Raw genomic sequence first — 14,616 nt, forward strand, 5'->3', positions numbered from 1 at the left:
CACCACAGAACTGCTTTTAGCTGGATATTTTCCTCTCCCCATTCTCAACCTAACACTTACATATGTGTAAAACCCCTGGATTTATAAAGTGGCCTGTGGGAGGATGTACAAGGTAGGTGTTTTTAATAAAGCTGATGGGGACATTGCACGCTAACAGAGGTGCTGGGTGGAGTAAATTAAACCCATACCCATAAAAATTAAATATTGTCACTGATGAAGTAATGTCTTGAGAAGAAGTAAATAGAATCTAGCAAACAATAATTTGTAGCATCGTTTTGAAAAAATAAAAAGTCATGTACTAGCAAACAATAACTTAGTAAGTATTGAGTGAAAAAACTCAAGTACACTGAGTTTCTTACAAAACTGCAGTGGAGCATAGGCACCAAAGTTTAGGCCCTGGAGTTTAAGCCCAGAATAGTTTCTGTTCTTTTCTTTTTGAGATCATGCCAGTCTACAGTAACATGCATCAGGAAAGCAGTCAAAGATGTACTGAAATAACATGGGATGGATTCTGATATTTTGAACCATTATGTGACACTTTAAGAAACGTTATTCCAATATTATCTTATGTTTGCAAACATTATTTTTTTCTAAATGACCAAAATGTTAAATTATTAGGGCTGATTATTAAAGGAAATTATTAGAGGGAATGTTTTGTCAGACATAAATGAATGTGTATCCCATCACCTAACACACTGACACATAATAAGTGAACCCATACACTACTATTCAAATGTGCTATTTTGAATTATAATATATTTATATTGCTTCAATTATTGCTGAATATTAAACAACTAATTGAGTATAACAATTTTGTTTTACTTTATATATTTAATTCCATTATATGTATTATATTTATAATACATAAGATAATACATTATATTCATATTCATGGTTTTGTAATGGTGTATAAGGGACAGTCATGGTGTTTTGTATTTTACTTGTGGATTGATAAGATAATGTAAAGCAGTGGTCACCAACCCTGCAGATCCTGAAGATAGAATTGGAGGTGAAATCTGCAGCACAACAGTGTTTCAACAGTTGATCTATGACTGGTTCTAGATGCATGTAATGTTTTCTTTTCTAATGGGTTCTAGCTAAATGTCATCTACAGGAAACTAGTGATCTGTAATGGAAACCATTAGGAAGTAAAACGAGGTTTCGATGTTTATGATGGTCTTTTTCAGCAGTGGTCGCGTGAGTAGGTTATTATCACCCGGGAATGCACGAAAATGGTACAAAGTCGTTGAACTTGTGCTGAAGTGAGTAAAAGTGAGTAAATATAGGTGGGCGCTCGCCACCTTTGCCTGCAATTGGAGCTTATGCAGCGTGTTTGGGCTGGACGCGGTTAGCGTTAGCATGTCAACAGGTGGAGCCTCACGGATAAAGAATTTCTTTCAGGTTACTTGGCAACGCCCATTAAAATAGTTATGCACCGACCGAGGCGTCTGATTGGCGGACGGCGCGCTGACGTCCGCTCTCTCCCATGGAGTGGAAGCTGAAAGTTATTTTTTGGGGGGGCTCTCGTTGTAAACGGATCTCTCGCGCATGGACGAGTAACGAAGGAAATACAGCCGTAAAAGCACTGTGAGAAAAGCGAGGCCATCAGAGATATGAGCTCCGAACCCGAGAAGCGAGGCTAGTTTTTGGGGAGGGGCGCCTTGGGTCGTTGTTCTGGAGGAAGTTTGACGTTTTCGCAGCTTTTCTGACACTTTTTGAAATCTGTCCAGAGGCAGCGGCGCTCGGTCCGTTTCGCCTAGACGAAATGTGGGAGCAGGAGGAATTCGAGAAACACTGGAGGAATGAGTTCCCCGACGGCGAGGTTCCTAAAATGAACCTCAGCTCGGTGGAGGACATCGAGAAGGAGCTGGAGAAGTGCAAGGCGAATCTGAAGACGCTCCAGCAGGCCCTGTCCGAGGAGAAGTTCAAGGTGATCTACCTGCAGACCACTATCGCGCAGAAGAAGAAAAGTTACGACGTGGAGAGGTGGGGGAGTAGAGAAGAGGGGGACGAGGGGCAGGCTGCTCCCGCTGCGGTGGCGACAGCGGCGACAGCGGCGACCGAGGAGGAGGAGGTGGGGAGCAAGCCCGCCAATGTGGCTGTTAAAGTCGACCGGTTAGACCGGGACAGCACGAAAGTACCCATGCGGATAAAACTCCCCGGCCTGGGAAGTGTTGGGAGTAAATGTAGCGAAGATCTGAGCAGCTCGGTCCCACTTCGTTCAGACGTGGCCAGAGGCAGTAAGACGGGCAAACCCATTCTGGTTCCTCCACGGAAAAAGCCCAGCCTCGCGAAGGAGAGCCCCATCGTTCCGGCCCCGGAGCAGCCGCCTGCCCGCGACATGAAGCAGCAGCAGCAGCAGCAGCAGCAACCGCCCCAGCAGCAGAAGCCAGAGGAGCGCGACAGCGACCACGATTACGAGGACGTGGAGCTCAACGACAACTTCGTGCAGAGAAACCTTCTCAATCCCAAGGCGAGGATGCATCTCCGCTGGAGCAGGGATTTGGATTCTGGAGATGAGGGGCGGCTCTCGCCCTCCATGCCGTCCCGCTGCTCCTTCGGCTCGGGTCGCAGCACTCCTGACAGGCGGAGTGACGGATACCTCAGCTCTGACCACGACGACTCCTCCTCTGCAGGTAGGAAAACAAACCACTACTTTCACCTTAGTGTCGCCCATGCTGCATGCTCGGTTACAGCTGAACAGAGAGTGATTTATTTACCACCAGCGAAAACAAGTGTGAGGTAAACCCACTTCTAGACACTGTCTGAAAACTCTCAGCTTCACAGTCCAGTTTGCACTCCTGTATATCTGCTGTAGGCTGGCACACGATATGACCTCTACTACAGACGTAGCTAGCACAGTCCACTAAATCTCTGCTATGGGTGGTCACACATCAGTATGTTCAGTTAGATGCTGTACAGTAAGCTATTTAGCCACCTGTGAATCTAACGCACAGCATGATGTTTACTCCGGATCCTCTCATTTGCTTTGCTGTTAGAAACTGAGCAACAAGAGATTTATTCTAAGGCATGAATACCAAATACTTCATAGCCTCAGTTCCTGAAAAACCTACAGCTTCAAACCCCTCATACTTTTAGATCTGCTATGGGTTGTCACTTGGCATGCCATTCACTACCACCACTTTTATTTTGTGTTTGCAGTCAGAAGCTGAAAAGTAGCTGTTTGGCTAACCTCAGATATAAATGTGAGACATTATACCTCAGTATTTAAAAACCTCACAGCCTCAAAGCTCCATATATTTGCTCAGAGGCATATCATACTGACACCTTTCTTCAAAATACTTCAAAAAAGATTTAGTTACCTGTGAATCTAATGATCAGGTATGAAGACACATTTACCTCAGGTGTCTGAACACAAGCCTCACAATCCAGGATCCACTTGGATTGATTTAGGTCTGATAAGGTCACCTGGCAAGACATCTGCTATTTGTCATTTTATTTCCAGTTAGACACTTAAATCAGTAAAAAATAGCCATGTTTAAACATTTTTATGAGGTATATACTGTATAAACAAATACAGTTGCATGTGAAAGTGTTGACTGGACCCCCTTGTCCAAATCACACATTTTTCGTTTTTTTAATTAAGCAGCCTCTGTAGATAATCAAACACACCAATATTTGTTTTTAGCAAATCCTATTGCACAGTTTCTCTGTTTTTTATAAAATAAAAAAATAAAAAATACAGTTACTAACACCCTCTTTTGAAATCACAGCTATCAAAAACCTTTTATAGCCTCCTACAAGTATTTCAGTTCTTGTGGTTGGATTTTCTTGAGATCTGAGATTCTTGGACTATCTTTCTGCACAGCTTGTTTTAAGGTCTGTTGACACATTTTCTATGATGTTCAGGTCAGGGGACTGTAAGGGCCATCCCAAAAGCTTCAGCTTGTGTTCAGTTGCTCCATGATGGATTTTGAGGTATGCTTGGAGTAGTTAACCTGTTGTAGCAGGAATCCTCTTTTCAGCTGCAGTATTTTAATAGATGCTTTGCCCTTTGCATCCAGGATTTGATGTATTTCTTCCTTTCATCCGTGCAATATTATGTATTCCTCCAGTGGCAACGCAACCACAAAGTTCGACAGACCCACTCACATTCTTCAGAGTTGGAAAGGTGTTCAAACAACACCTACAAGCAATAGTGAACACTGAAATGGTACACCACCACTCTTGACTCAGCTTTCTGCAGGTTTTTGGCAGTCATGTAGGATTGCTTTGCCTTTCTTACCAACATATGAGCAGTTCTCTCAGTTTTCTTGGTCCTCCAGAGCACTGTAGACTGTGTGGGGACTCAACGGTTAGAGCACCAGGCTATTGTGAACAGGGTCGTGGGTTCTATACCTGGGCTCGGCAAGCTGCCACTGTTGAGCTCTTGAGTAAAGCCCTTTATGCTCCCTGCTCATGGGGAGAAAATGGCACAAATGATGAATATGGTTGTCTTGTCTTGCAAGCTGAAACCCCTTGGGCATCTTCTTATAGCCTTCCCCTGCCTCATGGGCATTGGTTGCTTTCTTTTTTTAGATATTTTAACAGTTGCTTAGAGAAGCCCATGGTTGCTGAGTGTGACAATGTGTACCTAATAATCTACTAGTGTAACTAAGTAATCTGGATTCTGCGACAGTTTCTAATTACAGTTGGAGACATGTTACATTTGTTTAATGGTGCTCAAATTTTCACATACAACTGCATCTTTACCTCCCTGAGAAAACTAGGTTCAGGTTTAAGCATTTTTAGTTTGGTTCTGAACATTATGACCCTGTGTGCACTTGGTCAGTTTATGTTATTTAGTATGCAGATCGTATCCTGATAAGATTTAAGCTTTATGCATGGTTGTCGAATGTGTCTTGGACAGACAGATGCATTTACGCTGCTATAATGTGTGGCTCAAATGCATCTTAGACCACCTCCTAAAGTGGGTTGACTGGGAATTTTATGTTTTAAATGAGTCATGGATGTATTGCACTTGCATTTTTATGTGGCTTGGCCTTATTCAGATATAATCGTGATACTCATGATGCATGAAGAGATTTAGCTAACTGTGCATTTAAGTGTGAGACCTTCAAAAACATATTTAACTCAGTTCAAACTCTACTTATGTGTGTTGTGTGTTTATCTCTGGCATTGTTTGTATTTGTTTGTTTGTTTGTTTGTTTGTAAGAAAGGTAAAAGGACACCTTTTGGATATTTATCAGTGAATTTGAATGTGAAGTAAATGTTGATACTACAACGTTACTGAATAACAGACTGAGCATAGTATTAAGTAGTCATTGATATAAAAAAAATACTCAAGTTACTAAAATAATGTCTCTGTTGGGAATCTGCTCCTTTAGCAATGGGTCATTCAGTGTTCAGAGCTGCATGGTTCCCTTTCATTGACAACCACATTTGGTTCAAGAGAGGAGAACTGAATCTAGCTGTTTAAAATTTACCTACACATGTTGATACAGTTGGATTTAAATCTCCACAATGTATCTTATAACAATAATAAAAATAATATAATAACCCTTTTTAACCCAGTATTTCTGGCTGGCCAAAACGTGCCTGTCCTAATTTAGAAGCATGCACTTTTAGAGGGACTGGAGTTGCCCTGTGTTGCCCTGAAATGTCAATATTTTAGCCTTATGGCATAAAAATAGTATTAAAAATTCCTAACCGGCATCTACATTAGCGCGCTGTTCTAAATGTGTGGCTATGACAACAGGCCTCACAGAAAGCAAAAATGTTCAAGTTGAAAGTTGGTATTCTGCAAGCGCACACTGAGAAGTCACTAAGAAGTCTGAAGCAGCACTGTGTCCATCTGCCAACATGGCTTGTAAATTGAGATGTTTTGGTAGGCTAAGGTTTCTGGAGTTTTTTATGATCTGTCTCTAGGTCTTTCAGTACATGACAACAATGCATTTTGTCTGCTGAATAGATGTGGTACATAGTTTCATCTTTGAAGATGTACCTGATATCGTTAAGGTATGAGTTTCTGCACTTTGAGGGAACTCTTTGCTGTGTGTTATAAAGCTTACCTTTGCTACCTACGCCCAAGACAGTTTTAAAGAGGCATGGCTGACTTATTTTTACTGTAAGTGGGTGATGTTTTGGAGGGGTAGTTTTAATCTGCTACTTCTAGAAAGTGCCAAACAGAAAAGTTATGTTTCTTTTGCTATTCTATTTTATTTCACGCTTAGAACTAATGGTTGATCTTATTGAATGGAGATTTTGAGAGAAATGCAGTGTATTTGGGAAATGTTGGGAGATCGTGTGAGGAATCTTTGTGCAGCTTCTGTATAGAAGAAATTTACATTTAAGGCATTTAGCAGACGGTCTTATCCAGAGCGACTTACAAAAGTACAGAAATGTACGTATGCAGCAAGGAAAAAGAATGCATGCTGCCTTTCTAAAGCTTATCAGCTTTCTTTAGTGCAACACTGACGCCTCCAATTTAAAGTGACAGAAACAGAACTGAAGTACAGGAAGCAGGAAGACTAGAGTTCAACTTGAACTATTTCCCAACTTACCCAACCAAGTGAAATGGAAGTTCAGTTCTCTGATCACTGAGTTTGTACTGTTTGAAACAAAGCCTTTTTGCTTCTAAAATAGGAAATAGGAACACATCCACACCTCTCTTTAAGACAAGTGATTTATTATAAAAACATGTCCTAGCAATTGGGGAGTTGTAACAGTGAATTCCACCACTGTCACCAATATATATATTTATTTACTCAACAGCTTAATTATCTTATGTAGGTTGGTTTATATGTAACATTAGCGGCCTTATGGGACAGCTGTTGTGCTTTTTAAACGTTAACCCTAAATGTAGCATCAATAGGAGGCAGAACATGCCTCTGGCAATCTGAACCTCCCATGTCCAGCATCAAACTCCAGTATTTTGACAGTGTAGGTTGAGAGGAATCAGCACACCCTCCTGCAGACAATTTGATTGCAAATTGGATCAAAAGCATAAGTAGGCCTGTGTCTGCCTTGAGGTGATTCATAAACATCATAAAATAGGTCTTAAAATAGGCGCAATGTGGCCATGCACCATAACCTCAAAATGAAGTTAGTCGTTGTGCATGGAAATGTGTGCTGCAATCCCAAATGGCAGATGCTTTTTCCAAATGCAAAATCTCCAGTCTGCGAATTATCCAGAGAACTAGCTAATGTTATCTCGCAGTGTCTGGATGAGAATGAGGTTTGAATGAGGTCAGTCAGTGGGCTAGGGAAGGTTGGAGCACACTAATGTCTGTCCAGTAATCAGCACACCCATTTCAGTGGACATGGACACAGTGATTGACCTGAGTTGCAAGCCCAGATTTAACACTATTGTTCACTCTTGCGCAAAAACAGCTCAGAAAGAGGAAGGAGGAAGAGACAGAGAGACTAGCTGACAGTTAGTGGAACAAATGTGACACACTCTTTATGGATTCACAGTCCATATTCAACGCAAAGTCTATATATTGACTTTTGGTTGGCGCTTGGTTTTGCCTGCTTGTCGAGGGCAGGCTCACCCTATAACCGTATTTTAAAAGTAACCATTAGAAAAGCAAGAAACTGAGCTCTGCTGTGCATTTTGTGTTTACCACTGTCTGGAAAGCTGTGCATGGTAAAAAATGCAGGCAGCTCACAGATGTTTCCTGAATACAAACTGTGGAGCCATCACAGTACTGTGTATATTTTGCATAGATGCCTCTAATATGTTTGGCCTGTCCACAAAGCAAGCACTTGGATCAATTGCCTTGGCGTGTGAGTTATACTTTTGCCAGACAAATGAGAACTAGTTTGGTGTGCTTGTTCCTTCTCTTAATATGGGATAATCGTGGATTTGACTTGATTGGGTGCACATCTGGAAAAAAAGAAACATCTGGGCTCTGTGTGTATCCGTGCATGCCGTTAATTCCTGGGAGCAGTCAGATATCTGTGGTGTCGACATGTGGCGGACAAGGATCAAAAACGCATTTCCCAAGGACCTGTTCATAACCAGCAGGGTCCTGCTGTAACAGTCTGCTCAGTTGGGCTGAACAGCTGAGTATGGGATCTGTCACAGACTTGCTTTTAATTATTCCAAATCTCTTCATTCTGTTCACTCTTACAAACGCTTACTTTTGATTGGGTTTTCCTGTACAACCCCTCCCACCTTTAACAGTGATAAAATCACTGTAATACACAGCTTATTGCTTATATGTCAGACAGTTTCAAGATTAAAGTATGCTGTCAAAAACCTGTCAAAATAGTTTGTTGTACCGTAGTATTAGCAGAATGCTGACTGTGATTGGCTGAGAAATTGAATTGGCACAAGATCTGATCATACGTTTTCATGATGACTTGAACTGGATAGCTTTTGTTTGAGGGCAGATTATGTGTTCACATTTATTAATAATAATGGTTGCAAGTATTATTTAATGTTTTACTACATGTATGATTAAAATATATAATATTATATTATGATATTTTTAGCATATATCATGTGTAATGCATGATGATAGATATACAGTGAATTGCTAATTAATTAAATTAAAATAAATTAATTATTTGTAATTAAATTTGTAAAAATCTATTTTATTATGATTATTATTATTATTATTATTATTATTATTATTATTATTATTATTCTCTTGTATATTGTATTATTTATTATTACCTTAATCTGGCCTCAGTGTTGTCTCAGTTTCAGTCACTCTTGGTCTTATGAAATTGACCAGGAGTGACCGTTAGCTTGATGCAAACAAACACTCAAGCAGTCTTGTACATCCTTTTTCCCACACTGGGGCAGAAGCCCAAATGGCTTATAAGTCTCCATTAGGGCTGGGCAATATGGTGAAAAATGTTATCACAATATTTAAAGACATTTTCATGATGCATGATATTAACCACAACAGTCATAATTACAGAGAAAATGTATTTTTTTTAAATAGATTTTAAAAAACTAATATTCAGATACTCTCCAATATTTAGTACAGTTATTTTTATTCAAAATCTGCTGCACTTCATCCAGTTTAACCGGTCTAATTACACATGTTGTAATGAAACGTGCAGTTGATCAGTGTTATTTAAGCACTGACCATATCCTCGATATGCAAAGAAAAGCATATTGTGTATCCTGAAAACAAAATTGATCTCAATACAATGAAATATTGTCATATTGCCCAGCTCTAGTCTAAACATAGTGCAGTGTGGCACCCAAACATTGTATTATAAGTAAGTTGAGATTTAGCCTCATGTTCAGAATTCGGGAGTAAAAGTCAAACTATAGGGAGTACAGAGCCATTTGAGATGAAGCCTAGGTTTAATACTAGTAACTAATACAATACTTTAATACTACTAGGCAGATTCAACCAGACCACAAACCATTGAAGCCTTGCAAGACATTACACAGACATATTCTGTTTTATAATGCAGTTCAAAGGCTAACACTGACGACGAATGGACAGTAAACAGTTTAGCTTATTAGTTACCTATCTATACGTTCTTGTCAGCCCCTTAGTTTGAACAAAACCTACTGGATTTCCTTCTTCATCTGTCTGTACACTTGATTGTCCATGTGAGCAGCTCAGAAGTCCATGAAGAGCCCAAAGATTTTAGCCATTATTACACAATTTAATTGCCTCGAGATGGTGATAGGTGTGTGTATATCAGCTATTTTACAGTGGAGTTGAACAAGGCTTATTCAATCACATACACATAAAAACAGAACTATCAGTTTTATAATCCGTATTTTAAGTTAAGCCTAACTCTGATATGTGGACAATTGCCGGTCACTTAGAAGACTTCACTGGGTGTCTGTGAACTTTGTGTTTTATCCAGGTTTTTTGTCTGTTGGTTACTGTCAGTTATGTTATGTTCATAAGGAATGTTGTCTGACCACCTGCTCTTCCTGTAGCTAAATAGTTTTTTGACGTGCGTGGACGAATTCCTATGGGTTAATGATTCACAAGACGCTCGTGTTGAAACTCCATTCAAAACCGTTTTCTACTTCTGCATGTTTACATTTGAAAGAGGTTGCCTGTTAGCCTTGTCAATATTGATTCTGGTGTTTTTTATGGTGAAGTAGCCATTGGCCTGCTTTGCAGGTCCTTGCTTTGAGCTGAGGCCCTGATTCTATTGAGAGTTAAAATTAGCCCAAGACAAGTTATCTCTGGTAGGCAGTCTCTACTGACCTAGATGTGTGTCCTATTGTTAAAGCTTCCTACAGTCTCTGAAAGGTACTGCCAAAAATCTTAAAGTCAGTTCAGTGGTTTCAGACAGTATTTAATGTTACATAGAAAGCATCTCCCTCAGTATTGTCAGGTCAGGTCTCCTAACGGTATTGAGCCACTAGCTGGTTGCTGGCTGAGTCAGAAGTTGAGTAAGGTTCATATTGAGAGTCTGTAGCCTTCCATAGAAACCATGTAGGGCCTTTGCTGCTGCTGTAGCTGCAGTTTTTAGGTGAATCAGTCAAAAGCCAACCACTAAAATGGAATCACCCAAAAAATGCTGTGTTTACTTTGGCAACTTTGCCTTGTTGCTACATTAGTGTAACACTAATAGCCCTAAGGTGTGTGTGTGTGTGTGTGTGGGGGGGTGGTGGTGGTGTAATTGACCATGCTGACGAAGAGAGGGAAATTTAGTGCATACAGACAAGAAGTTGTAGGCGTGACTTGCCTGGACAGAGAACCGCACAATCACACTCCACCCTGTCCCACAGGGGGACTGTATCAGCTCAGAATGAATGGTATCAAAGCTAACATCTTTCCTTTTTGTTTGTTAAAAAAAGGAAGGCAACATGCAATGTAACGTCACAAACAGAAAACAGACAGCATCAAAAGAAAATGTCCTGCTCCAGAGTTCTGGAATCATCCAAATCACTAATCATTGATTACCTGGCTGTAAGATATTCTTTGCAAACTATGATTTTGAAAGCTACATATTTCCGGAACTTAACAAGTGAAAACTGAGGGGTGATCCAAAGTTCTAACACAGATATTTTGGTGGTGTAAAACCTGTAATTAGCATCTCTGAGTCAAAGAAATCTACAAGTCAAAGAGTCTGAATCCTCCTAAAAACAGACATCATAAGTGGACAGATAAAGCTTACCTCTTTCATAGTCTGAAGTGACAATTAATAGAGGTATTACTATGCATCAACAAAAAAAAACTGATGTTGCAATGCCAAATGATGACCATGTGTCATGGAGATGTGACGATGCATTGTGAAGCATGGGCTTTCTATTTGTTATGATATTTAATGCAGTTGTTTTATCTAAACATCAACAACCTACCTCAGCATGCTCACATTATGCTCCACACTCCTCCCACATCACGGCTCTAATCTCATAGATTATACAACCACTGGATAAATGTTTTTTCCTCTTTCAAATGTTGCTGTAAATATTGAAAGGTAAGAAAACAGCATCATTTACATTTGCATTTAAGGCATTTAGCAGACGCTCTTATCCAGAGCAACTTACAAAGTTAAGACACTACTAAAAAAAAGTCAATAAGGCGACCACTCTGCTAATCGCCCAAGTATTCTCTGAAGAGGTGGGTCTTCAGTCTGTGTTTGAATTATGCATCATGCATCCAAGTTTGTGGACTAAATCAAGTGTGTCATTATACCCATAGATAATAACGTTGAATATCTATGAAAACTAGGCCCTGACCTAATCAAGATATTGGTAGATGATTCCATCAATAAAGCACCGGTATCTTCTTTTGTACCAGGGTTCACCACTTACATGTTAGATACTATTTACTATTCACTTTGGATAATACCTATTACAGCAACATGGGTTGAACAGGACAGATCTGACCATATTGGCCAGAATTTTCAGCTCTTTTAAATCCCAGGCTTTCACATGGAGACCTGCTGACATTGAGGGTGGATGTACTCTTTAAAGAATACTTATAGCAGTGTCCACTCTTGAGACTGACACTAAGAGAGATCTCTGTTCACACAGGAATGGGCTGCTGGGAGTTTACCTTCAACATTTTTTTTTTATAAATTGCCAGGAAACAAAACCAAGCGGAAGAGTCTGTTAAGATTGATATCATCTTAATCATGTTGTGCATCAGTTTTATTGATGGATTTCCTTGCACTTCTATTTCAGATCGACACAGGCTATGTGCAGAGAGCTGTGAGTGTCTCTGTGTTTAACTTCCTCTGGCGTGTGGCACTGTACAGGGCATGTACTGCATTAACCACAACAAAGCACCCTATTTTCTCTGCACCGGGTTAGCAGTGGCTTCAGGGCACACTGCTAGCTCGTTAGCACTAGCATGTTATTCTAGTCTGCAGTGAAGAACGCTGCTTATACTAGTGAGTTATACTAAAGTTGAATGTTCGCTGTTATAAAGGGTGTGGAATATTCACACTAGTGCTCACGAACACAAACATTACGCATGCCTTTTTGTTTTTTCTTCTGTCTCGTCCTAGCCATTAAACGTGGGCCTGCCCAGGCCCATTCCTGCAGCTCCTGCTTAAGGAGAGGACATGCTTCCTGTGTGTGTGTATACTGTGTGTTTGTGTGAGGGGGGAAAAAGGGGGGGGGGTATGGAGTAGGAAAGCTTGGACATTAAGACAACCAGTGTCTGTAGATCTTTAGCACTGTAGACCTGAGTATGTTCTGCTGTTGAGTGTTAAGTCACTTTCACTTTTATAGACATGGTTAGTTTAGTCTAGCGTCTAGAATCTTTGTAAGACTGATCTTTGTAAATCACCTTGTAACTTCAGTGTGGATGGACAGATTTCAGCTGCTGTCAGCTCTTTAAAGGTCAATGTATTGTCTCTGTCATGCAAAAAGCCCTGTATCTCCAAAATAGCAACTTTACAGGAGGAGGTTTTAAAACCCTAACAGGCTTTGCACACTAGAGCAAATTATAGAAACGGGAGGTAAGGTCAGTATTTTATGATCTGGGCCTTCAAAGTGTGTATTAGCCTGCAACATGTAACATAGGATCCACAGTAACTCATCTCTGGGGTTGTTTTAGTTAAAACATGAGCTTAACTTTGTGTTCACAGTTTGGTAGTGGCTCTTAAAGTCTAGAGTACTACTGGTCATTATCTGCCCACACACCCTTATAGTGGAGAGGTTGAAAGCAGTAGGTGTGTGAGTAGGTGTAGTGTGGACTGTTCTTTCTCCCCTCTCTGGCTTTTGGATTTTTTACTAGAACGACTTTCTTCGGTTGTTCCGTTCCCGTGTGTGTGTGTGTGTGTGTGTGTGTGTGTGTGTGTGTGTGTGTGTGTGTGTGTGTGACAAAGAGCATGTTAGATCATGTCGCAGTGATATCAGAAGTTCATCCAAGTCTGGGCACAGTGTTTAATAGGCTTGTATTTGGCGTTGTCATTACAATGTTGGGTAACACTTCACTTGACTAGTCGGTGCATCACCTGACATTCAGCGGAATGCCTGTTAATAGCTGAAGACTATGTTGGATGTAAAGGACTGTTTATTGACTGTAATCCTGCACCTAACCCTTACCTTAACCTTAAATTTACCCTTTCAGGATTAGATTTAAGGTTTAGGTTATGGTTAGGTTTTAGGGTTGATTCAAGGTTGAGGCTGAGGTTAAGGTTATGGTTAAAGTTACATTCAGTATGCAACCATTTACGTTCTACTTTAGTTGCATTTAATACATTCAATTCAGTGGAATGTTAGTTGAATGTCAGGTGAGCATCTACAAGACATTTATAATGGACCACCCAAGTAAAGTGAAACCCAGTGTTGTTAAAGGCAACTGCCTTCGGTTTTTAAAAGTTGACCTTGAGGCAATGCAACCATTGACCGTAATCTCTACAGCGATAATTGTTAGACCATGTGACAAGATGTTCATTTAGAGCACCGTGTTAATAAATTGGGCTGACCTTGGTGTATCTTTCTGGTGAGGTAGTGCTGAAACAAGGATACACAGTGTCACTGATGCAAAGCAACAGTATTATTACTAATAGTTTCCCTTGTAGAGAATCTCCGGCCTGCTAAACATAAATGAGTGAGTGAGTCACAAGTCCATTCCTACGGTTATTTCTGAGTGTTTTTTTTTTGTGTGTGCATGCTCAATTCAAATAAATGATTATTTCTTTTAATACTTTTAATAATTTCTTTAATCTTCTCTTAATCTCTTTAGAAGACACAGTATGCATTTCAGGGCACTGTTCTGTAGCAACAGACACCTCAGGTTATCTCTGTTTTATGTCATAGCAACCCTTTACCGGAAGTGATATAGCAAACTTAAATGGTTATAACTTGGAATTCTTTCATCACTAGGGTGGTATGTAGTTAAGGTAATCACTAATGTATTTTGCATCAGTGTAGCGCAAAGGAAAAGAGTTAAACCGATTTACAGGCTGTGGAAGATCTTGTGGTGATGGTCCGCCGAACCTCGAGAGGAGACAAGAAGTCACTGGGTAGTTTGTGGCTGAATGTGGCTGAGTGGGATGTATCAGCCGGTTTGAATGGGACAACGCTGTATGATCCTTTTATAAACTGAAAGGTTTATTCACAAGAAGAAAAAACTATACAAACACAAAACCAAACCGAATCAAAAGGTTGACCTGACTCGTAGGCGGTACGGGTAACTAGGAAAGGTCTTAGGCCGTAAGGCCATATGGCTGTACTCTGTGCTCAACTCGTTTCGGTCT

At 40.3% G+C, this 14,616-nt stretch overlaps 1 protein-coding gene across 1 annotated transcript in view; it reads left to right on the forward strand.

Moving 5' to 3' along the window:
- The first annotated feature begins 1,539 nt into the window (after positions 1–1,539).
- abr (ABR activator of RhoGEF and GTPase) overlaps positions 1,540–14,616 on the forward strand; it is a 192,057-nt gene continuing 178,980 nt past the window's right edge. Inside the window, exon 1 of the mRNA XM_072674889.1 lies at positions 1,540–2,630. Within this exon, the coding sequence (XP_072530990.1) occupies positions 1,766–2,630 (865 nt within the window). The 5' untranslated portion in view covers positions 1,540–1,765. The remainder of the gene's footprint in view (positions 2,631–14,616) is intronic.

Source organism: Salminus brasiliensis, chromosome 1, assembly GCF_030463535.1.
Source record: "Salminus brasiliensis chromosome 1, fSalBra1.hap2, whole genome shotgun sequence".
Classification (NCBI taxonomy): domain Eukaryota; kingdom Metazoa; phylum Chordata; class Actinopteri; order Characiformes; family Bryconidae; genus Salminus; species Salminus brasiliensis.